The 24947-nt window shown below is 40.5% G+C and overlaps 1 protein-coding gene across 1 annotated transcript in view; it reads right to left on the minus strand.

Annotated features, from left to right (window-relative positions):
• Positions 1–1976: 1976 nt before the first annotated feature.
• Positions 1977–24947, minus strand: part of LOC132986903 (complement C3-like) — a 41352-nt gene continuing 18381 nt past the window's right edge. Inside the window, 22 exon segments of the mRNA XM_061053588.1 lie at positions 1977–2229; positions 3137–3281; positions 5630–5716; positions 5860–5952; positions 7186–7275; positions 8391–8493; positions 10466–10555; positions 10663–10753; positions 10973–11021; positions 11546–11627; positions 13096–13158; positions 14327–14482; positions 14591–14668; positions 16036–16121; positions 16235–16385; positions 17706–17801; positions 17894–18053; positions 18187–18262; positions 21523–21729; positions 22324–22413; positions 22510–22573; positions 24199–24414. Of these exon segments, the coding sequence (XP_060909571.1) occupies positions 2088–2229; positions 3137–3281; positions 5630–5716; positions 5860–5952; positions 7186–7275; positions 8391–8493; positions 10466–10555; positions 10663–10753; positions 10973–11021; positions 11546–11627; positions 13096–13158; positions 14327–14482; positions 14591–14668; positions 16036–16121; positions 16235–16385; positions 17706–17801; positions 17894–18053; positions 18187–18262; positions 21523–21729; positions 22324–22413; positions 22510–22573; positions 24199–24414 (2415 nt within the window). The 3' untranslated portion in view covers positions 1977–2087.

Genomic DNA, 24947 nt, shown 5'->3' on the forward strand with positions numbered 1-24947 from the left:
TTCACTTGCAGTGAGATCTAATCCATGGATGGCATTAGTAAAGGATGACTGCCATGCTCTGAAGCTCTCAGGTCTGTCATCAAACTTAGTCATACCCATGGTTACAAGTTCTCTTCTTGCTAGGTACTTGGCAAAGTCTATCATGCTTGTAGCTTCAGGCTGATGTGCATGGTGCTTGCGGTTTGGAGGGTGATTGGGGTAAACTCTGTGACGTAACAACACGTAACGCATGTGCCACAGCAGCGGCAGCTCAAATGCAAAGGTGCTAAAGTCTCTTCCACTCCTGCTTTCTCTGCCTCCAATCTTGCCTTCTCCTTTTTCCATGACCAGCTCTTTGTCTGTGAATGATGCTCGTCAAAGTGCAGCCTCCGCCTTTGCTCGAGCCCTTGCTGCAGCACTGCTTATTGAAGACCCAGAGGAGGAGACTATTGAGCCGGAACCAGATCTTGATGCTTTATCATCTTTCTTGTCCTTCTTTTCCATGTTTGCCGTGTCCTTTCAGCTGCTTGTTTCGCTTATTGTCTTCTGCGGCTTTTTCACTGTAACTGTCCTCCCTACGTGTGTGGGTACGCAGTTCGACTATCAGCCAAACTCGATTCAAATGATGAGTGAGTCAGGGTCTCAGTTGATCTTGTTTATTCATCAAGGTTGAATTCAGAGTGAAAACTATAACAAAGAAAATGCACAGATTAGCAAGGTGCTATAAATAACCTCACATAATTAAATAATCAATTTCACTTGTAATACAATTATAACATTAATGCTAAGCTAATTATGTTAAGCTAAATGCTATGCTAAACTATGGGCTAAACTAAGCTACATGCTACGATAAGCAAGTGAAAAATACAGATTCTGCAACCACATTCTGTCAAAACAACTAAGGGATGGCCACCTTGCAATCATACATAATAAATGACTTACAGCTGTTGCTGTCTTAAGCGACACAAGTCAGTTCGTTGTTGAGCTTCTCCAGAAGTTGGCACACGTGTGCTCTGACGATGACAAAATGAAGAACCTCCAACTTCCTGTTCCTTTTATAGAGTGCACACTTCCTGTGTCCTTTGAAACAAGTGCACTTCCTGTATGAGTTTTTTGCAGGCCAACAGGTGGTGCCATTGCAACACATGACAGAACACATAGTTGCCATATTACCCCTCTAGAACATTACGCTCCCAGATTGCAGGCCTGCTCGTGGTATCTACAGTCTCTTAATGAAACGTATTTGACTTAATCATGATGTGACTGTGGATTACTGGTAGTCAGTCATCTCTTAACTGGATGTTCAGGGGTTTGATCCGCAGCTTCGGCAGCCACATGTCTGATGTTTCCTTGGGCAAGACACTTAACCCTGGGTTGCTCCCGCTGCTTCGGTGTCAGTTTATCTGTATGAATAGAATAGTTAATACTGATGGACACTTAGCAGCCTCTGTCATCAGTTTGTGAATGGGTAGGTGTGACCTGTGGTGTAAAGTGATTTGAGTAGTTTTCCCTCCAGTGTTACCTCTGAATCCAATAGCTATCATGTGACAACAATTTAACCTCCGTGAGAGATGGCCTACTTTCTGGGGCTTGCTGTATAGCAGTTGTTCCAGGGTAATGGCATTCCAGCCAAGACTTCCTTTCCTTGTGTTACCATTGTTAAAGTTTAATTAGTTTAAGTTAAAAACATTGAATTATCAAATAACACAGAAGAAAAGTAAGAAGGGTTTACGATGTGAATTTAAACATTTTAATGTGTACGGCTTTTTAGTGTATCAGCCACAGTGTCACTTTACTTTGAAAAGAACAAACCAGCCTACCCTCAGACTGCAGTAATTATATGTTAACATGCTAACAAAACTGGGAGTTGCATTTTCTTTCAATTTATTTGCAGATGATTGAAGAGGATCTGATATACAAAGCATCATGAGCCAAAGATGGTCATTTATTTGTTTATTTATTTATTTTATTTAACAAGGAAGAAAAATGATCTACACTTACATTTCCATTTCTGCATGCAAGTTGTCATTGGGAACAAAGATTTGCATTAAAAGAGTCATGCAAAACAAACAATCACTTAAAAGCAGCTTTGTTTGATTCTTGTTTCCTCACTGCTGACATCCAAAGAACTCATACTGCTGAACCAGCTCCTCAATGCCCAAACAGGTACGTCTATGTACCTCACTCTGACACTCTGCTGCTGTGGGCCAGTACTCGATCCAGGTGTTCTCCCCAAGTACATACTGATACCTGCAGAGAGCAAAGTGAAAAATACTTGGTCGTCATAGGACACAATCGTGAACTGTTTGTTGAAAGAAAAACCTTTAGATTAATCATGTAAGTAAACTATCTCTCCACCTCTACGTATAGCTTCATTATTTTCATAGAAGTTTTTGTGTGCACTTTATTTTTGTGATGATATTGGCAACCATGTGGACAAAGTGGTGTGTGATATCCCTTTATTAACCTGTCCTGCACATGTGTAAGAAGAATGAATTTAAAAAAAACATCCTGTTCTCTTTCAACTCTCATAAGTCATCACTTTTAAAGCTTTCATACTTGCAGAAAACTCCTGAAAAACTTCAGAGATTTCCAGGAGGAGGTGTGTGTGAACGCAAACAGACACATTTTTCGCTCAGACTTCACCCGTAGTTTCCAGCCAAACCCCTAGTATTTTTTCTGCAGCAAGTCTGAGTGGGCTGATGTGAGAATGCAGAATTTCCCTCGAGCAAATGGGAGGGGGAGTGACGTTTCTATACTGTGACTGCTGCACGGTGCATAGACTAGATATTTTCAGGCTAGCATATGTGAAAACAACTTTTGAATGATTGGAGCCAGCCTAAAGTTGACCTTTCAGGAACCTTTTTTTTTGCACTTCAGTATTGGCTTCATTTTTTAACTACAGAGCTTTCCACTGGCTGGGACACCAGTAGAAAGCTGTTGCGGGATTCAGTGTAAAAGTACAAAGGCAGAGCAACAGAGAAGCTTCGTTAAAGCGCTTTGGGGGAATCTAAATGGGCAAAGACTTTCAATATGGTTGATTTGCTCAGGTGCAGCTGGAGCAGCAATAGGCCGCATTAAAGGGGTTCCATGACACTAAAATGAGAGGCAGATGTGCACAGCTTGAACAAACATCAGTAAAGACAGAATTACGTACGATTGATCTTGTTGAAGAATTTGAATGTATTTGGATGCTCCCATGATGAGGTAAGTTTTTCCTTTTGTCAGACCCAAAGATGCTCTGCAGTGCAGGAGACTGAGGAATGTGCGCAGTTTTCCCAGAGGAGCCACGTCATTATTTCCTTTGATGAAAATATAACGTAGAAGAACAGAACACAGGACGACATCAATAATCACATACAATTAAATTGACAACACCGAATCAATACTGTTAAAAGTGCAACATTCTCTGACTGTGGAAATAAAATGTAGGGCATTGTGATGTCATTTTAAGCCTCTTGAAGAAACATTTATAAGTCATTTGAAATAGATAAATAATCAGCATCCTCACTGACTTATAAAACCCCCTCTTGACTAAGTGTACTAAAAAAAACACTGCATGTACTGCATCAACTACTCCTAAACATCCGTCCACCTTCTACCACTTGTCCCAAGTCGTGGCCCCTGTGGCAGCAGACTAAGGAAGTTGACTTATATGTCCCTCTCCATAGAAACATTTTCCAGCTCCTCCTGAGGGATTAAGAGTGAGCACTGGGTCTAGTTCCCCCCCGAGGTGCACATGCTCAGAAAACCTCCATAGGGGGGCACCCAGGAGGCATCTCAGTCAGATGCTGGAACCACTTCAAATGGTTCTGTTGGATGATGACTAGCTTTACTGTTCTGAGCTCCCTCCAGGATTGGCCCATTACAGGGGTTTCTCATGGCAAATTGGTCCTATGGGAGGGTCCAAACCAAGATCGATTTGAAAAAAAAAAAAACATGAATCTGACGCTCTGGAATGGAGGTGCCTCAGATAAGGGAATGACCCCCTGGAGCCAGACTGGGGATGGTTCCCACAGGGGAGTGTCTGGTGGCCAGGCTGTCATCAACAGGGCTCAGGTGAAAAAAACTACATACAGGGACAGGCATAGCGGTCAGGTGAAGAGCAAAATAGGTTGCAGAAAAAATGGCGGGACCTTGATACTCCTAACTATGTCACATATTTTTGCTAACACCGTGTCCTAACAGCACGCAAGGGACAGAGTACGAACGAGGAACAACAGAGGAGGGGGCTCTACAAGGCACTGGCACTCTCTTTTCTTACTCAACAGAGCTTGTTTTTACAAAGTGGGAACAGTGGTGCATTAATAACATCTGCATCCAAAAAAGGAAATGCTGAGCTTTGACTTGTGTCAACACCGGAGACAAACATTTTGAGAGCTGGAGCTGAGGTGGGGTTTAAGCCTCTTGACAAACTGCTACTTCTTGCCCACATGTCAGTCAGGTCAGCTACACGCGTAACAATGGATAACAAGTACAGTTCTTAAAATCAAAATGGATACCGTGTAAAAAAATAAACCCCCCATACAGTGTGTGCCATGAGGACTATAACTAATCAGATCTAATATGTTTTTTTGTACCAGGTTGTAAACATGTTAATTCATGCTGTAAAAACTGACTTTTTGGGCTGTGGTGTGTATGTAACCCTTTTCACACATACGGAAATCTCCTGAAAAACTCCGGAGATTTGGCTACCTGGAGGTTCTTTAGGCTATGTGTGAACGCAAACAGCTGCATTTTTCGCACAGACTTTACCCGGAGTTTCTCCGGCCAGACCCCTAGTATTTTATAAGCAGAATATCCGAGTGAGCTGATGTCTGAACGCGGCAGCATATACTCCGGAGATTTTCAATTCGAGTCAATGGGACTCCAGTGACGTTTATATAGTGACCGGCTAAAGTGTCTGCATGCGACCACTACGATCTCTGTGCACATAATTAAACGGCTGCATTATGTTTTCTGTTCGTCAGTATGTTGTTCTCCTCTCTTTTGTGGATGTTGTCATTCCATTGGACTACACATAGCATCGATATAAAGGCAAATATTCTCATTATAACGTCGTGTAGCGGACTCTGTTGCTACGGCCGCTACTTCCACGTTGTTTATTTACGTCACGTCTTACCTCAGGAAACCCCCCGCGGCCCCTCCCCTCTGACAGGGAAAGTCCCCCCTGTGAGGAGCATATGTGAACGGTTAGTTCGGGAGAATCTCCGGAGAAGTCCCCCTGAAAATATCTAGATATTATCCGGAGTGCATACGTGAAAACGGCTTGTGACTTCTGGGGCTTCTGCAGCCAGCCTCAAGCGGACACTTGACAAACTGCAAGGGTCCCAACCGCATTGGCTTAATTTTTCAACTCCAGAGGTTACCACTTGGTCAATACAAAGCACCCTACTTCTGTCTATCCACCTACAGTACAAAAACAACCCATTTTATATCGTTACAATGGGGGAAAATGAAATTCACAGATCAGCGAATTAAATGTTTAATTGATGCTGTGTGGCATTGGCAATATCCAATGCTCGCATGCTGTTAGGACACGGTATTGATACATATTTTGATTTGTATTGTATTGTATTTGATACAAAAAAAACAGAAAAAAAAGGAATGGACAGAAAAAAGACATTAAGGAGAGAAAATGAGAACCCACCTTCTTTAATGACTTCCAATACCCGAGCAGTGTAAATGTCCGTGGCGGAAAAACCATCAGAAAAATCTTCAATTATGACTTTGTACACTAAGAGGAGACAAGTTGTATTTTATTAGCTCACTTGCTTTCTTTCTCAACCTCTCTCTCACTCTGTATTACACAAACACACACAAACTGACAGGCACACTCGTTCTTGTGCCACTGAATCACAGAAACACACACTCTCTTACCGAAATCTATTTTGCTGCTTTCTGTTGTTTCACAAGCTTTTGCAGTGCGCTCATCATTGCTGATTTGGCCCTTCTTCTGCATACTACAGTTCTCTGCATACACAAAACAAACAAAGTCAATAAATTGGTTCACAGTTTTATTAAAGGTAACATATTATCCTCGTTTTCACCAAGTTTAAATACGTCTCAGAGCTCCCAAAAACATGTCTGTTAAGTTTCTTGTTCTAAATTCACTCTGATCCTGTAGTTGATCATGTCTGTAAACCCCTCTATATCAGCCCTGCTCAGAACAGGCTGTTTCTGTGTCTGTAGCTTTAAATGCGAATGAGCGGTGTCTGACTGCGCCCCCTCTCTGGAATGGCTTGGGTTGCTCGGGCTTTGGTGCACCATGACCTTTGTGATGTCATGAAAGGAAAATCTCCACCTGTTTGAGCACACATTAGTCCCATTTCGAACAAAAGGCCCCAAAACTAAAAGGTTCAGGAACTTCTCTTCAAGGAACTAAAAGGTTCCTGTGGCCCATAGTTGTCAGCATCACCACTTCCTACAGGTCAAGGTTTCAGATTAATCCTCTGTCACATCTGTTGTTTTCGTTCTATTTATTAAAATTTTTCAAAATGTTTTATTAATTTGCTCTTTAAGTCAGTATTAGTCTGAAAATTAGTCTCTTTTTTTCTCTCTCTCTTTCTCGAGTCCGCCTGTTAGTAAACTGAGCACTGCTGTATTACGACGTTATGTACAAGAGGTTATCGTGCTTAGGCACGGTTAGTCTGGGTGCAGTGTGACCGTGGGCCGTGCAGGCCAGCGGGGGAATGAGGCAGCAGGGGGGCAATCGTGCTTGAATATGGCATGGTACAGATTGCCAGTGTGACCGCGCCCTTAAAGGTGGGGTAAAAACAATGGGCTCGCTGCAGTTTTTCAAACACAGTGGGTGATCTAAAATCCTGCTGTGCCTGAAGAAAATCTGTCACCTGCAGCAGTTGTAAGCATGTGAAAACTTCAACCAATGTCTGCCACGAGGTACCAATTTGATGAACCAATCACACGCCTCCCTGTCTCCCTGCTCGTTCTCTACCCCATGTGTGCACAAGCCCACACTCAAAGCATGAGCTGAGGTCCGCTTCTGGACCAATGGTGCTGTAGCATGTAAGTGAGGGGCGTGGCTTGTGAGGGAGCACAGAGGGGAGGGGTTGGGTGTAGACAGATAACAGAGGGAATGCTACTTTCAAAATCATGCTTGTTTTCGAAAATTACCAACCATGTGCAAATTGAAATTTTCTTATTCAAATATCACCAGTCAGATCATTGTGTTTTTATTCTGCTTACCTTCAGCACATGTACATTCATCGCCATTACAGAGCTGCAGAAGCTCACCACTTCCCCTCTCTGGGTGGTAAAACTTCACACAAGGTGTCTCTGCAACAGGAAAGACATGTTTATATTTTGTGTTGACTCACTGCAGATCCGTACATCAGCAAACCATCATCAAATACAAATTAAATATCTTACAAATGTGCCTTACATGGATCTTCATCCAGCTTCAGCTACACTTAAAACTATTTGAAACCAAGATGCAATAAGCTGAAACTACACTGACTATTAATGTTTATTGACACTGAGTATGTGACAAGGTGGGTTCAAGCTAAATTATGGTTATAAGTTGCTCACAATACATTCTAAGATGATGAGAAACAAAAATATTGTTTATAGAAGAGCCTTTGTTGCATGTCTGTTTGGGGCTTGGTGTGTCTCTACGTGTTTCTGATGATGCTTTCACACTTGCACAAAACTCCTGAAAAGCATAATTCACTGCGAGTAAGTGGAAAGGGGAATAACGTTTAAATCCTGCAACTGGTGCACGATCATAGGCTGTATGTGTGCGTCTGTTGTCTCCGTGCACATAATCTTTATTTTTTGATATCCTTTATTAATCCCTGAGGGAAATTTGGGTTTACACTGTTATTTATAGGGACATGCTTCTCACACACATATGCCAGAATCACATGCATGCACAAACAGGACCTGTGGATATTCATTGGTGGAGAGATGTCAGAGTGGGGCTGCTACAAGCTGCTAAGCAGAAAGTGCACCAGAGCAGTTGGGGGTTCGGTGCCTTGCTCAAGGGCACCTCAGTGGTGCTTGGGAGGTGCACTGGCACCTCTCCAGCTACCAGACCAAACTTCCATATTTGGTCCGGGATTTGGTCCGGGACTTGAACCTGCGATCCTCCTGTTCCCAACCCAAGTCCCTACGGACTGAGCTACTGCCGCCCCATAACTAAACTGCTTCGTTTTGTTTTCTGCTCTTATATTCTTATGTCGAACTATGCGTAGCCCTTATGTACTTTGTCATAAAGGCAAAAGTTCTCATTACAGCGTGATACTTTGTTGCTTCATACTTAGCTTCCATGTTGTGTTACGTCATGTCTTGCCGTCTGAGCACCCAACCAAGAGGATAGTCTCCCCCTCTGAGGTGTATGTGTGAATGTCTGTATGTATGAGCGCATGTCAGAACACCAGCTTAAGACTCACCTTCATAGTATTCATAGACAGACACAGCAGCTGGTTGTAAGATGCCCACCTTCATCTTCTGATGGATTTTAAAAGTGATCTCCTCTATTCGTGTGTTGGAAACCTGACAAGAGATGATGAACACAAGTACAGTATGTGTTTATGTGTAAGAGAGAAACTGCATGGTGTCTTAAAATCACTGCATCAAATCCAATCTTATACCACAGTAGCTGAAACTAGTCCTGCTTTGAGTTGAAAGATGGCATGAAGGCTTGCTGTCCCAGTTGGTGATGCTTAAATGCCGAGAGCTTCACCTCAGGGTTCCCAGTCTGGGAAGAAGGCTTAGAAAACTGATTGGTAGCTAAGGCCTGGCCCATACTAAAAGATTTTTAAAATCTTAAACCATTTTGAAAATGAGAGACCCCACACATGACGACAAATTATGACAGATTAACAGTTTGGTTCTTACAGTGTGTGGTGTGCAACGAGACGATAAACTTAGCACACCACACACTAACCGATTCATTCATCAGTCTTGACTATCAACGCGTGTAATCTTGCGAGGTCAGACACGATTTAAGAGTAAACAAACATGATGGACAAGCTAAATGTGGCTAAATGTTAGCTGGTACATCCATAACGGTAAAAATTCTGGTCCAACTCCTTTCCTTGGATTGTGGTTTGTTTTACAGGACACGTTGTAAAAACACTTGTGTTGTTGCCACAAATCAGCAGGTCATGAATTTATGAAATCCATCTAACATTATGCTTCGGGTTTGCTGTTGTCGCCATGGTAATGTTTGCTGTGCTTTCTGCTTCAGTCAGCTTGTGACAATTCACAGAGTCCGTGCTCGGCCGTCCTCTGTGTTCTCCCCAGACAACAGGATTTCTAATCGTAAATATTCAACACGTTTAATATTTATGATTTCAAATCAGGTCGTCTTCAAAGCAGATCAGGGAGGGTAAAATCACTGTTGACACACCTCACACAACTAGAGAATCTGGAACGATAATCTTTGGATCCATCAGATAGTCGGGCTGTTGCCGACTTTGGTCGGAAGGGGGGAATCAGGCCCAAAATCGGGCCGATTATCTCGTTGTGTGTACCCACTTAAGATGGACCAGCTATCCACAGAATTTGGGAAGATTACAGGATTGCTCATTAACCTGCAACCAGGCATGACGTCACAAGGAGAGCAAATGTGAAACGGAGCATTTTTCTCAGTGTTGTAAGACTTATGCAGACCACAAACAAAGGACTGGATGTGTTTATTTCACATTTTGTGGGTCAGTAGGCACTCAGGTTACCCAAATATATAAAAGGGATACTTCACCCATTGAAACATGAATCTGTATTGACATTGGGTCATATATGTAGTAGAAATGTTAAATAAATTTTGAAGTTGGTGCCTTCTTGACCGAGAAAAGGCAGAAAGTGTCTTTTTGGCTCATCAGGATGAAAGACACCAACTCCCAGAATGCACAGCCCCGCAGGCCACTCCCACTGAGGCTCAGGCTTTGTTTAAAGACATTTACTACAACACATACGGCCGTTTCCTCAACTGATTCCGAGATTTCTTCCAGAAGGAATTGGCATCTTGGAAATTCCTGGCAGCAAACGGACTCTATGTCTGTGTCCATAGGCAAACAGTGAGAGCACCAAAACCACCAGTCCGCCCCAACTCGATGGGTTAGGGTTTCTGGGAGTGAGGTCCCACCCACTGATCTGTGATTGGTCTGTAGCTTCAGTGGCCGAAAATATGAGGAACTAGTGTTGTAGTTTCACCCCTGCTAACCACAACAGCCACAACGATGATGCAAAATGACGATTTTTGCGTCATCAGAGGCTCCTTGTCAGACTTAGAAATACAAAGATTTCCCATCTCAGGGGAAAATGAGGGCGGGAAGCACGACTATTCAAAAATACTACCAGGTTTCTAATGATACAAAGCTTAATGCAAATGGGTGAAGTATCTCTTTAAAAACACTTTAAAAGTCTATTTTGCATAATATGTCTCCTTTAAAGCTTAAATTGAATTAAATATGATAAAAGGAGCAGGTCAGAAAAAAACAGAATCGAGGGAAGATAGTCTTACCTTGTCCAGGTAAATGATGACTGAGCCTCTTTCTGACAAGACTTTGTTTATCTCATACCTTTCAATGATGCGTGCACGACCTTCAGACAACTAAAACATGCATGAACAAAAGTAGTTAATAAAACATTGTCAACAAGACAGCCAACAAGATTTTTGGCTGTGATTGTTTCTGTGTTTGTCTTTATTTCAGTTCTTACTGCTTTAAGGTCCTTTGTGTTAACAGTGAACCCAGTTGGCAAGCCAATGTCCAAGATTGACATGGATGCATTGCGCTCGCTGTCCTTAAACCTGTAAACAGAGCAGATTGATTGATTGCTACAATGACATAAAAAATGGTTGAAAAATGTAATTTTTAAATCTAGCAACACTTGTTTCAATGGAAGGTGAGCGGACACAGAATAGTTTACAACAATGGTAAGATGATAAACACAGAAATAGAAAAATGAAGTATAAATTAAAGCCATGGTACAATAAGACTTATCATAAGGAACTCTTTAAAGTACTTACAAAATATCTATACTAAGCTTGTATATCTTCTCATCCTCATCCAGTTTCTCTGCAGAAGCAAAACATTTGATGAGTGGTCCTCAACCTTTCATGACCCCACTTTGACTACACAAAACTCTTGTGACCCCAGACATCCAAAACACATACAGCTTATTGCTAAAATTATTTGTTTTCAATCTTGTAATAGTTTTTCTACTGTGTTGCAAGTAAACATTCATTTTAGACCACATTTAGGCTTTTTGGCGTATATTATTGTGGACAGAGGAAGAAAGGCTGGGAGGACATTTCTGCAAGATGGAAGCCAGTGACCCTGGCTCACAGTAGCCTGTGTTCAATATATTTCAATATACATTGTGTTTTTTATTAATAGATAAATACAAATTTCCGACAACCCCCCTTGGAATTCCATTTAAACCAACAAAGGGTCGGGACCCCCAAGTTGGGAAAGCCTAACCTTTGTTATTTCTGTTGCTCTTAAAAGAAAATAGAAACACAAAAATAATATGACAACAACAGCAAGGACAAAATGGCTAAAATTAAAACCAACAGCAAAGACAGAGGACACCACATTACCTGGGAATACTTGCACTGATAAGTCAAACTTCTGACAGTCGCTCTCCTTTTGTTTAGGCTGAGCGTAATACAGCGACACCATCTGTCAAAGAGATCAAAGTGGGTCTTAAAAAGGGATAAAACTGAACAGCCTCAACAGCACATTTTCTGCCAACAAGGATTACACATTTTCTTAGTAAATATTATTATCAGAGGAGTGATATTAACACATGTTGTGTACACACAAATTTCAGATTCAGATTCAGATGACTTTATTTATCCCAGAAGGGCAATTCAGTTTCACTGCCAACCGAGTCATTAAGAAGAAGCCAAGACAAACATGAATGAAACAAACACAGTCACAGCAGCATTCGGACAATTACATTCACATGTCGGTAACAACAACTCAGCAGACAAACAGGTCGCTAAATGAGAAGCCAGAGCTAGAAAAATGTATAATAAATGCAACGCCAGAACTGTATTCAATAAATAGATACATAAATAAATGGACCTTTCAGGTTACCTCAGTGAACAGTAACAGTCCATACAGTAAATCTATTATTTCATGAGCAGCTCAAAGGCAATGGCAAATAAAAGGCTCCAAAATAACACTTAATTATGCTGATATATTTACAAAAACATGAATCAAATCTCAAGAGATGAGGTTTGGACATTTTAAGTAAGTGAGTGGGTGTGTCAATTAGAGCCTGACGGATTAATCGGCCAGCCGACAATATAGGCCGATGTTAGCATATCCAGTGACTATCGGTATCGGCTAATTTTATTGCAGATATTACTAGATTTATTCACCAGTCAAATAGCGTTTAATTTGAGTTTTGTTGTATTACACTAACAGTTCTCTGTTACCAGCAGAGGGCGCTATATGGATTACAACAAGCATCACCACTCGCCAGAATGTCAGGCGGTGATGCACGTACATGTGCAGCTACTTTCAAGTTGAGTGACCATCTTGTCTTCATTATACTAAATATCTTTCCCAGAAGTATTTGATAACAGCATTTAAGGAATCAAGACAATAAATGTGCATATCTATATAAGTCTATCTCTACAGATGGAAGTAAGATCTGAGAAAGATATCGGCCTATATATCAGTATCAGGTTTTTTTTTACTCTCCCTAATATCGATATCGGTATGGGACCCAAAAATCCCATATTGGTCGGGCCCTAGTGTCAATCAGTCAGACCTACCAATTACATGTACTGTACCTGCAACACAAAAGAGAAGGCAAAACCTAACAGGCGAGAGAGACGTCACAATTGCAGCCTGATAGCTAAAGGGATAAAAGTGTTGGAGAGGGCATTAAAGAAAAGACAGATGAAAGAGTGGAAGTCACCACATTGTACCAAAGAGAGTGTTTTATCTAGACACTCAATGTAATTTTCCCTGTGTCTGCATTTTCGTCAAACACAAAGAGAAAAAATCCAGTGTGATATACTGACAATGCATTCAGTATCTTTCCAGTATAGAAAAAATCATGTAATTTGCTCATAACTCATTTAAAAAAACAAAACAAAAGACAATAAATCCAGAAAAAACATTTTAAACTTACTGTCAGTTTTGCTTCTCCAATTCCTGTGGCGGTCACATTGACATCCTTGTTTATACTATTGAACTGTTGACAAGTGAAATAGACACACATAAAAAATAAACACATACATGCACATGACTATCAAGCATCATCAGGATGAAGAGGTCTTTAGAAAGAATTCTGACTTTTGATTATAATTTCAACAATGAATTTATAAAATCAAGAGAGTCACTTGAACAAGCTGTAAACTAATTGATTAACTAATTAACTTCAAACAACAGGTGTAAAACGTAGACTAACAATACTGAGTGTAACTTTCCACCCTAAAGTTGTAGTTCCAAATTTATGGAAGAGGATTAGGGCCACTGAAAAACATTTTTTTGGGGTTCTGACTTTTTTGGGGGAATGCTGATTTTTTTCTCAAAATTCTGAGATTAAAGTCAGAATTCCTCCCAAAAAAGTCAGAACCCCCAAATTTTTTTTTGAGTGACCCTAATCCTCTTCTGTACAAATTCGATCTAAATTTCACCAGATGCCTGTTCGGTCCATCTCTGCTCTGCCACAGCAGCAGAGCTTTAGTCAAAGTGTGTGCTTCCACTTTCTACTCTGCGCTGCATCTCATCGACAAGAAGTCACACACCAAAACAATATTCAGACATCCGGTTTATTTTCAGAATAAAACACTCAGTTTTGACGGTTCCATACAAAGACCTTATGTGTGTTAGTTGTTGTGTTTATAAGAGTTTTATATGGTTTTAGAGCACATACATTGTATTATATCGTGTTGATTCTGTAATAAGCCAGGAACTCATTGGTCTGGGACGAGGTAGCACAGAGCTGTACCTGAGCAGAGCTGACACGCAACGCACAAGCATGTAGGGAGAATGGTGTCCACTTTATTTCTAGAGCGTCCTGGTCGCCTGACTTCAGCACTAGGTTACTTTGGCAGGGGGTCGCGGCTCTCTTGCAAGGAGTGCAAGTGGCTTTACGGCACTATTTCACACACCAGCACTAGATAAAAACAAAGCAGTTTTGGGGGAAATCCTCCATAATGCTGCTTGAACAAATGGACAATTCTTCTTTTTTCTCAGGAGCAGCTGAAAACCAAACCCGAATGGTTGCTCTGTGTGATTTTCTGACGCTGTGAGAGAAGTCTATAGAGTACTGGTTCTACAGTGATTAAAGACAAACCTGCAATAATACGGTACGGTAGATAAACTAATGTTCAGTGTTTAATTTATTAGTGTCTTACTTTAGAGGTTCTTGTGGTGTAATGGTTTCCCTTGTTGAACTTGATCTTCTCAGCCATTGATCTGCCTGGTATCAAGAGGTCCACATTCAGGTCATAAGGTGGTTCCTCAGCACTGGCCCAGTACTCAGCTAGAGCCTGGTACACCAGTATGGTGGTCTATGAAGAGAGGGGTATGATCAACAGGTTGAGTTGATTAAATTATGATGTAATAAAGTGAATTAAATTATGAAGTGATAAATGCATTCAGACTGAAAGAGACGTTACCTGAGTTGGACCATAGCCGCCGTTCACCCTCTGTCGTTTTGAGAACCATCGGACCACAGGTTTGGCTTTTTCAAATTCCTTCACGAACAAGGGGTAAGAAAAGGCTGGAGATTAGCGCAGTTTAAAGTTGATTGATCTTTTGGAAATTACTTTACCGATGTGGATGACACAACCCTATAAAAATAAAAAAAAAACCTTACCCAAAACGGTACATCATTCAAGCAGCTTAAATTATTATGAATACAAATATTTTAAAAATAATTTTAAAAATAACATTATTGAACAATGGCTAAAATGAATAAAAATATTGGACAGTTTTTGTTGAACATCTGGATTAAAGTTGATGTGCCTTGATTATTGTACTGTAGATAATGAAGTAACCACGATAATTCTCCCACTAGTTAGTTTTGTATTTTTGAAGCACTTATCAATAATACTACAACGTAACCGTATATCTGACACATTCATGCAGCTGGAAATCAAAGAAGCATGTTAACAAAACATAGGAAAAACATTCTCATAGAAAACATATTGATGGAAAAAATGTCTCCCAACCTCAACCATAAACCAGCCGACTACAACACAATGTGGTCCACATTACATTCATCAATAAACTCACCTTTGCATTGTCTGATTTTCAATCCACAATGTAAGTGGCACAGGTACAGAACGGCTTAACACTCTTTCAGCCAAAACACACACACACACTCACTACAGGCACATACACTTACACACACACAGACACTCACACACATTTTCCATTTCTTTTTCTCTCTCTCTTTCAACCCCAAAAAAATCGCCAACTTCTGACCATATACTTGTTCTCACTTGCTAACTTCTCTATACATGACCTTATTTATTATTATTTAACATTTTATTAGTACATAATCCGTATCTATGTTCCTGTTGTGATAGCATTGTGGGGTAACTATGTTCACAGGTGAAAAGGACAATCATTTCTAACTCTAACTCTTCTTCTTGCAGGATTTTGCCCTCAGCATCGGCTTCATTATTTTTTAACACAGAGGTCTTCCTTCAAACAGACCCGTTATTCCTCATGTATTGTCAGTGCTCTTTAAGTTGTTTCCATAATTTATTGTTACCTCCTGCTAGCTTCCCAAACAAAGATCTGGTCTCAGCACCTGCTCATGTTTTCTCATGCTGGGGGTCTGCTGAAAGGATGTATTCTTAAAACAATGACCTGCTTGGCTTTCTGGACCAGCAGGTATTCTAATGATTTTTAAAATCCTTAATATCTTCTATCAGCAGTTTTAAATTGAACGTTGCCAGGACATTGTAACATAACCATGAAACTTTGCTGTAGATTGCATTTAATGCCAATTGGCAGTGTTAACACGGTAACACCCTATAAGGTTGATGAACATATTCAAACCTTTAAATGCTGAACATCAATGTATCACCAATTTTCGGTGAAATGAACCCACCTTTGCCTTCACCAGTGCAAGAAGAGCGTAAGCTGTGGCCTCCAGTTGGTAAGTATATGCAGAAGGTACAGGCCAGTGGGACAAGTCTGAGGAAGACACACAAACATATTTACATAACTATACTTATTATATTCATGTCTGTCTGTTTTTATAAAGTTATTTGATCCTCATTATGTCGAGTAACACTGTGTGAGAAAACCTGATGAGGCAAAAGTGTAGAGTTTCGAAAGGTCCAGTTTGTTTTCATTGGCCAGAGCATATGATGTAATGGCAACGGCATATGGGTTGGTGAGTCTAGGCAGGCGATTCTTCAGGTAGGCCACTGCTTTGTTGACATTGTCGGGCATGCTCTAGATGGAAGGAAGAGACGGCTAATGAGCCATTATACCCAAATACAGGCGATAGAATAGTGTAAGACCAAAAGGACATGCTCTGAGACTTGAAAATAGTGTTGTCAAGTAAATACAAATATGAGAGCTGAATCTCACAGCAGGAGCACAGCGAGCAGCTTGCCTGAATTGGATGTAATGTAGGAATGTAGGGCTTTTGATTAAATCCTGATACTGGTTTTAGCTGGTTTTGAAACAGACTAAAATATTACTAATGTGTCTATGGTGGCTGACAAGTGCAAAGTGCGAAGGCTCGGTATGGCTGGATAGATTGACGTCAAGAAAAAGGTGTGGCCTTTGAAGAACAATGAAAATTTCAAAGCAAATGCAAAAAGCCAAAACAACTGCAAAAACATCAAATGCACTGCAAATAGATAAATGATACGAAATCAAAAATGTTCAGAACACAAATGCAAATGGGCAAATGCTGCAAATCCAGTTTTAAACAAAGTGGTCCTGGCCTGAGGGGGCGCTCTGTGGAACAGTTTGTTATTGATGGGAGAGAGTGAGGGAGACAAGGAAGTGAATTTATTGTTTGGATGGGGGTTCTGTCAGGGCATGTCTGGAGCTAGCGCCAGCTGCAGGGCTAACACAGGCATGTGTGATGATCTGTTGGAGGATATTTAGAGTATAATCTAAAGCAAACAAGCACAAATTAAAGGAGAAAAAACTTGAACTCCGTAGCATTAATCCATGGGCCAGTAAGCTGGCAAACTAAATGAGTAACACACTAAGAACTCCTAACAGGTGCTGCTCATGGTAGTGATGGACATACAGATTAACATTGTGAGGCCAATTTGAAGCTTGATTCCAAGGCAACTGGACTGGTTGCCTTTGAATCAAGCGTTGAATTTACCATGACCTGGATGACTGAGAACCTAGAAAGACACTGTGAGGCCAGGCACCAACATTATCTCTTGAGTAGCAAAGACATTTCATTTTGACAGATGATGTCAGTGCTCCCCAATGCTCCAATGTCAAGACTGCAATGCAATGCGCTTATATTAACATCAGCTGTATTGTTATACCGTCATCCAGCAGTTATTTGTTAAAACAGACACATAAATGAAACAAACATACAAGAAACCTAATTGAAGACTTTTATGGAATTATTTTGATAACATTACATTTGAGTTATTTTTAAGACCCAGCAGGTACCCTGTTATGAGGAAACTGTTAATGGGCCTTTCACAAAAACAAGAGCTAGAAATCTGCTATAGATGAAGTAAAGGCATGCATGAGTGTAAATGAGGACACTTAATACTCCTTTGGGATACTTACATTAACATTATCACGACATAACGTGCCTGTCTCCTGTATGGCAATAAGGCAGAAGGCTGTCATGGAGGCATCTGAATCTGAGCCGAGGACACCACTCTGCACATGCAAACATGGAAAGATGTCTTTGTTAGTATTTTTGTTTGGTTATTTGTCTGTTTATTAGAATTACCTTTCAATAGTGAACGTACACGCATTTCTCTACTATACACATATCCAATTTCATGGAACATGCCATCTGGTAGCTGTGCATGGAGAAAAAGAAACCTGACAGCACTACAGATCACGTTGCTTGGCACTTCCACCAGATTACTGGCAATGGCAAACACCTTTAAAACATAGGCTGTCAACCTGAAGGAGGAGGAGAGATCATGTGTCACATTTGCTTCAGTTCATTGATTTGTATCAAAAAGATTGGATATTCCAATGGTTGAAGGAGTTTAAGAAACTGATATGCAAGGTCATGAATGTTTGAGCGCCTCACCAGGAGCTGCTTGCACGTTTGGTAAAAACAGCAAAAGACCCATCACTCTTACGGTATGCCAGCTCATTCTGGTAGCCTGTGAAGTAATGACACAAAAACCAAAACGTTTTATTGTGTGCAGTTTAAAGGAATAGTTCTTTCTTTTAAAGTGTGGTTGTATGCGGTATTCTGAATCAAAAGTTTATTAGCCACAAGAGACGCGGACCAGCATGGCGCCTTTATTGAGTAACCATCTGGAGAACCTGCATGGAATGCAAGGCTATACAGTGCTGCAGACGGCATTATTTCTTTTCTTTTTTTAAAAGGAGACACAAACACTTGTACACCACTTACACATACAACATAAATCTACAAACCCATCACATAAAACAATGTACAAAACAAAATACAATAATAGACAATAGACAAGAAGGTGGTGGGGGGGATTCAATCATATGGTCTATTTTCCATGAATTATTTTAACCAATGGTCAATGCTAAAGCAATTTGTGTATGTTTATGTATTTTCCAATTCATCATAATAATACACTTCACTGATAATAAGGCTAGTGTAATGATTCGTTGTGTGAGCGTTGACATTATTTCTCGCCAAGAAGTCAGACTAGCGGACAGAGTGATATTTTTACTTTCAGAATAAAAGACAATCTTGAGATAACCTCCTTCCAAAGCCTCCTCACAGATGGACAAAGCCACAATAGATGGATCAGTGTTCCTGCCTCACCATAGCCATGCCAGCACAAATGTGAGAGGGAATTATTGTTTTTTTTTAATCTGGGTGGTGTGATATAAATCCTATGTATTATTTTAATATGAAGAAATGTTTATCTTACACATTTAAATAAGGCAGTTTTTTAAAGCAGTCTCCCACTGTGTGGTGGTCAGGGATATGCCCAAATCCCTCTCCCATTGGTGTTTGATGGCGGATAAGCTGTCCAAGGAGGCAGTGAAAAACAAACTATATAGTTTAGACACTATTTTTTTCCCTGAAGCAATCTCCTCAAGGTCATTGTCCAATCACCCTTAAGGCCTGTGGAGGTGCTTTTTGAGACAAGTAGCCCCACGATTGATTTTAGTATGAGAAAAAGTCGACATCCCTTCAGTCAAAATTATTTTTTAACTCGATAAAAGGCACCATATCACCATCCTTCATTATTTGCCTCGAAGTTGGCATATTTTGTTTTCCAGCATTCTACCACCAGCTGTTACTAAGGGGTTATTCCATATAGGGCATGATGGTGAAGATGACCCATTAAAGGATAAACACTTCTGCAAGGATTTTACAGCATCATAGGAAAACTGAATTAAAGAATAGACTATTTTAAAATTGGTTTTGGGGTGAAACCATAAAGCTGTTAAAGAGACACACTTGCTATCTTCAGAAAGGATATTTTCCTCGATCCATTTCCAACTGCTTGCCTCATTCCTGCATGTGTAGGCCCATAACAAAGGGAATCTGGCATTAAAAGCAAAATAATAAGAGTAAACATTTGGAACTCCCAGTCCACCACTTTTCCTTGGTCTGATCAGTCTTTTGAAGCCGATTCTGGGTTTCTTATCCCTCCATAGGAAACCTATAAATAACTAAATAATAATAATTTCTTCAGTTAGGGGAGAATTTAAGTGGTAAGGTTGATAGGAGAAATAATAGTCTAGGTAAAATATTCATCTTTATTCATAAAATAATCACTTCTGCCCTGCCCCATAGTGAAATAGGTAAAACTGTCCATCTCTTGATGTCATCCCTGATCATCCTAAGGAGGTGTGGGCTGTTTAAATAAAAAAATCTCCTTTATGGGAGTCCTGATGTTTAATCTAAGATATTTAAAGAGGTCATATTATACCCTTTTTGGGATTCGTATATTTAATCTATGTACCTACTTTTGTTGTTCACAATAGCTAAAGTTATAAAAAAGTGTCTGTTTTCATGTACTGCCGCTCCATGCACCGGCTCGCTTCTGACTCTCTCTCTAAGGCTCTGAAGCACCCACGTTCAGAGTCCCCACGTGTGCCAAGTCTGATCTGATTGGTCGGCCTGTCGGCTCTGCTGTAATTGGTCAGTTGCTCAGCACGTTTCTCGGAAATGTCCCGCCCCTTTTACCATATTGGGAATGCAGCCACTTTGGCTCCGAGCGGAGCAAAAACACTAGCACCTTAGCACTACTGTGCTACCGCAGGCTACGCCATATCGTGGGCGTGCTACAGAAGTTAATGGGCGTGCAACATGAGCTGCTTGTCTTGCCACAACGAGCCAATGGGCTTAGATCAGTGATATCACACTGACAAGACTGGAAACATTTTTTCAAAGGGGGCTAGAACCGAGCATTACATGCAGCTAATGCTACATCTAACAGGAGGACGTAGGAGAAGCCGCGTTTCCACGGACTTTGAATATTTACACATAGATGTGCCTAAACATGCACAGGACACATGGAAAACACACTAAAGAGCATATAAAACCAGAAAAAGCATAATATGACCCCTTTCATTAAATTCTGAAAATAACTTGTACTTTTAATAAATCTCCTTAGTGTGTGCATGAATAAATCACCCCAAGTTATTGATTGAATCAGCAAATCCTCGTGTTTAGAATTTCAATGGCTACAAGAATCGTCAGTCATCGGCACAATTGTGTGCAATTGGCTGGAACAGAACTGCTGCCTCCTTTCAACTCAGGCTCTCATTGGCTATTATAGGCTCGGAACTGCGAATGGAAGGCCAATTGAGTTGTGATTGAAAGGGTCAGTGTGGCCGCCAGTTTGCTGTATGGCAGTTGAAAAATTTCATTCATAAAATTAAATATAACAGAAAATACAGTCCAAAATAAGGAACAGCGATGGCAAATTTCCTGCACATCTCCTCCACTATTGACAAGTACTTCTTACAACCCCACTTAAAAAAAACCTATTCCTTTTATTCACATCTGCAGTGTTTCCCCTATCATTATATTAGGGGGGCAGCCCGTCCCCCTAACGCCCCCCCCCTCGCCCCCCTTGAAGGTCAAGTTAATTAAAAAAAATGTTTTTTGTTCTTTTTAGATTTATTTTTGGGCTTTTTGTGCCTTCATTGTAGAGATGGGATAGTGGATAGAGTGAGGGAATCTGGGAAAGAAGTCATTTAAGGATACCTTTCCGATAAAACAGGACAGCTGTCATTAAAAGTAACACATGAACACCAAGATTCCTTCAAGTGTTTATGTCGGCGTCCGTCTGCCCGCACCTCCCCACCCCCCCAAAGCTGTAAACCTAGGGGAAACACTGCTCTGGATCTATAGTCCTGTAATTGAAGGCTCCTATGTTAAACAAATCTCCTGGGAACTGTGCTAACAAATGAAGCCTACCGTTTTTGATGTGCTCGAGGGCCTCATTACGTTTCTCAAAGCCCACTGCTTCCCATTGGTTGGTCTTATCCAAATATGTGGTTGCAATGACTGGCAGGGTCATGGCGGCTATGTTCTGCTCTCCACAGCCCGAAGGCCTTTGGATCAGAGCACCCATAGCGTTCCCACTAATGGCGCTCTCCAATAGTGTACTCAACTGCTCCATTCCTGAGGGAACACAAGGGGTCATCAAGGTTGTCAGTGTCATGTGCAACAACAAAACAAAGTCAACATACTTTACAACAATAGCAATTAATGCAAAAGGAGAATTTACATGCACCTATTCCCAATATAATGTCTATTTTTTTGCTCAGTATGTCAATTCCACCACAAGGGGGCTCTCAATCAAAACAAAAAAAAAGAGGCGGGGAATCATGGGAGTTCTCACTGCTCCTTGCCGAACGAACTCCGAACTTAGTCAAGATGAATGGGCGAAACAGACATAAGGACGATAATCTGTTTACCGACGATGTATCCAAGTATAATTTGCATGACATTTTTATCACAGCAGCACATACAGCAACAGTACGGCAGCTTTCAGTTTATTATCATGGTGGCCTTTGCGACAAGACACATCTTGTTAAAACTATAAAATTAAGTTAAAATAGCAAAAAAAAAGATATATAACATTGGTTTAGTCCATTTTTTTTATTAATTTGAATATTTTGATGTAAACATCTAATAAAATTCTACATATTATACCTTTAAGTTATAGATAACATTTGATTTTAAGTTTGAGAGTTACATGCTCCTTCCTCTCACCTGTCACTGAGATGAGTGTGTTCGTAGGTGTGTTTGGAACCATATCATTCAGAGGAATCTCACTGTTGATAGTTAATACCTGTATACCACCTAAATGAAAAGAAAGTTGGCAGGTTTGGGGATAAGCAAATACAAAAATAAATATAACCAGTTTATGTTGATTGCAGCTACTTCAATTCAACTTACCTACACCGCTCTTAACTGGGTCTAGCTCTATGACTTTTGGTAATTGTTGCAGGACACCTTCAGACTGGAAACACAACAGGAGCACATCTATTTTGCAATTTGAATCTCTCTTCACTGTAAGTTCTTCTATACTTTGAAAATTTGCTATAGAAACAAACTCTGACAAGCAGCGTAGAGCTATGATGATTTTCATCACCAACCTAGTGGCTACATACAACTTCTAAGCAAAAATTGTCTTTGTTTGGCTGCAACAATATGTAACTTTTCCAAAGGCCAATAGTAGTTTCAAAAGTTGATTTAGTGGCCTGTTTCAACAGGTAGAATGGCGTCTGTCTAATGTCCGCTGTATACTTTTGTAACCTTACAAATCTATCGCAACTTGCATAATAATTTACACTCTCCAATGTAGCCATGTAGCCAAAGCCCATATGTATCACGGTAACAGTTGAATACACATACACTTGTAGACAGTTTGCAAACTGGATGAAGATGCTTGCAGTCATATTTGTCAGTCAAAATGGTTGTGTAGCTTTGATTGGTTGGTACACTTTGCCTCTCCTTGGGTTGGTTAGATTTAAGACATGAGGACTGATGATTGGTTATGTTTAATATCTGGGTAGGCCAATCAGAGGCAGAGTGGAGTCCTAAGTACGGCAAGCAGCAAGTGAGGAAATACATTACGGGGGAAAAAAAGGGAAAAATGTATGGTTCTCACTGTGTGAAATAGAAGGATTAGAATTTGACAGTGTAATGATGCACAGACGTGTGAAACCTCACACTCAATGTGCAGGACTTGGTGCAAAATAATAGCAGAAGGTATCAATGACACCTATAAAATAAAGCTAGCAGAACAAATAACTTTATATGTATTCACGACTCACTTCATATGAATTGTCTGAGTATTGGGAGCACATTTCAGTACTTTTTTACTCAAAAGTTTTGAGTCGGGGCTCTCGTGTAGCAGTGGTTAGTGCATGTGCCCCATAGCCTCCAAGCAGGCAGCCCAGGTCCAAATCCTGCATGTCATTCCCCACTCTCTCTCTACGGTCCTATCTCTCCAATAAAGGCACAAAAAGCCCCCCCCAAAAAAAGAAGGTTTATATTGAGGACAGAATTTAAAATAGGATAATAAAACATTCATTAAAAAACAGGATTACAGGGTGGGCTGTCATTGTGTGTGCCTGCTGTTTTGTAAATGGGCATTTATAATATTGTTATAGATTTCAGGGGAAGCGTACTGTTTATAAAAAAAAATTCCCAGAACAGAATCACTTAAAAACGTAACCACTTGCTACATTTGCACTGTAAGGAAACAGGAAGCATGTTTTGATACTCAACAATTAACCCCATAATGCTCCCTGTACTGCACAGTGCTGCATGGTGGAACATCTCGATGGGTAACATTATTAGATAGAACACAAGCCGTGCACCCTCTGCTTGTAAACAAATGCATGTTGTATGTGTGTAATACAACATAGCAGTTGCACTCAAAGACCTTCGGTGGCCGCCAAAGTACACCTAGTCAAATTCCTCCATAATGTTCCAAGTGCTACAGTTGTAAAATTACAGAGATCCAAATGTGAAATTAAAACTGTGTATAATCCTGCAGCTTAAATGATTCCCGGCAAAGACATTAATAATATAATCAACAAAAAGCTGTCAACCCACTTCAGGGTCAGTTTCTCTTACCACTACTCGCAGCATCTTTCTTATTCCATCACTCAGCTCATAAGAGTCTTTAACAACTGCTTTAACCTCAATCGGAGATTCTCCTTGTTGCATGGGAATAATGATGAACGGTACAGCTCGTGTAGTCTTGGCTCCAACGATGACCTCCTGACGATATTTCCCACGCTTAGAAGCTGCACTGCACAGATCTTTGTCCTCAATCAGATCCACACGCACCTTGAAACAGGTGGTCAAGATGAAGGGATAAAAAAAAGGCATAGATGAATAAAGGGCGCCACAGGAATGAGTCCTAAAACCTGGACATAAGTTAGCATTTGAGCGCCATGGGGTCTATCCTCTCAAAGTCAATGGAAATGTTGAATGGGTTTGTGGTAAAACGCCTGAAATAAGGTCTGTGGTTAACACAAGTTTAAGAGATGTTGGCGTTTTGTTGGACGACATAAACTACATTAGGTAATACCTTTTTTTAAAAGTTTTTACGCGTCCTTAAATAGGCGGTTGCTAACAAGTGGCTAAATGAGACTAATGTGGTTGTCGGGGACATTAAACGTCATCACGCCGGACACAAACGCTCGGAACTCTCTCACTAATCAGTGATGTCTCCAGTGGGTTTGATCTTTGGGTTAAGGCAAATATTAGGTTAATAAACAATTTATTAAGCTACGCGGATAATTTTTTTTATCAGAGATTGTCTGAAGCATAACGGTAGTGACGTCAAAATCATCCGACCATGGTGTAGTTCGCTATAG

The sequence above is a fragment of the Labrus mixtus genome, chromosome 2 (genome assembly GCF_963584025.1).
Source record: "Labrus mixtus chromosome 2, fLabMix1.1, whole genome shotgun sequence".
Taxonomy (NCBI): Eukaryota; Metazoa; Chordata; class Actinopteri; order Labriformes; family Labridae; genus Labrus; species Labrus mixtus.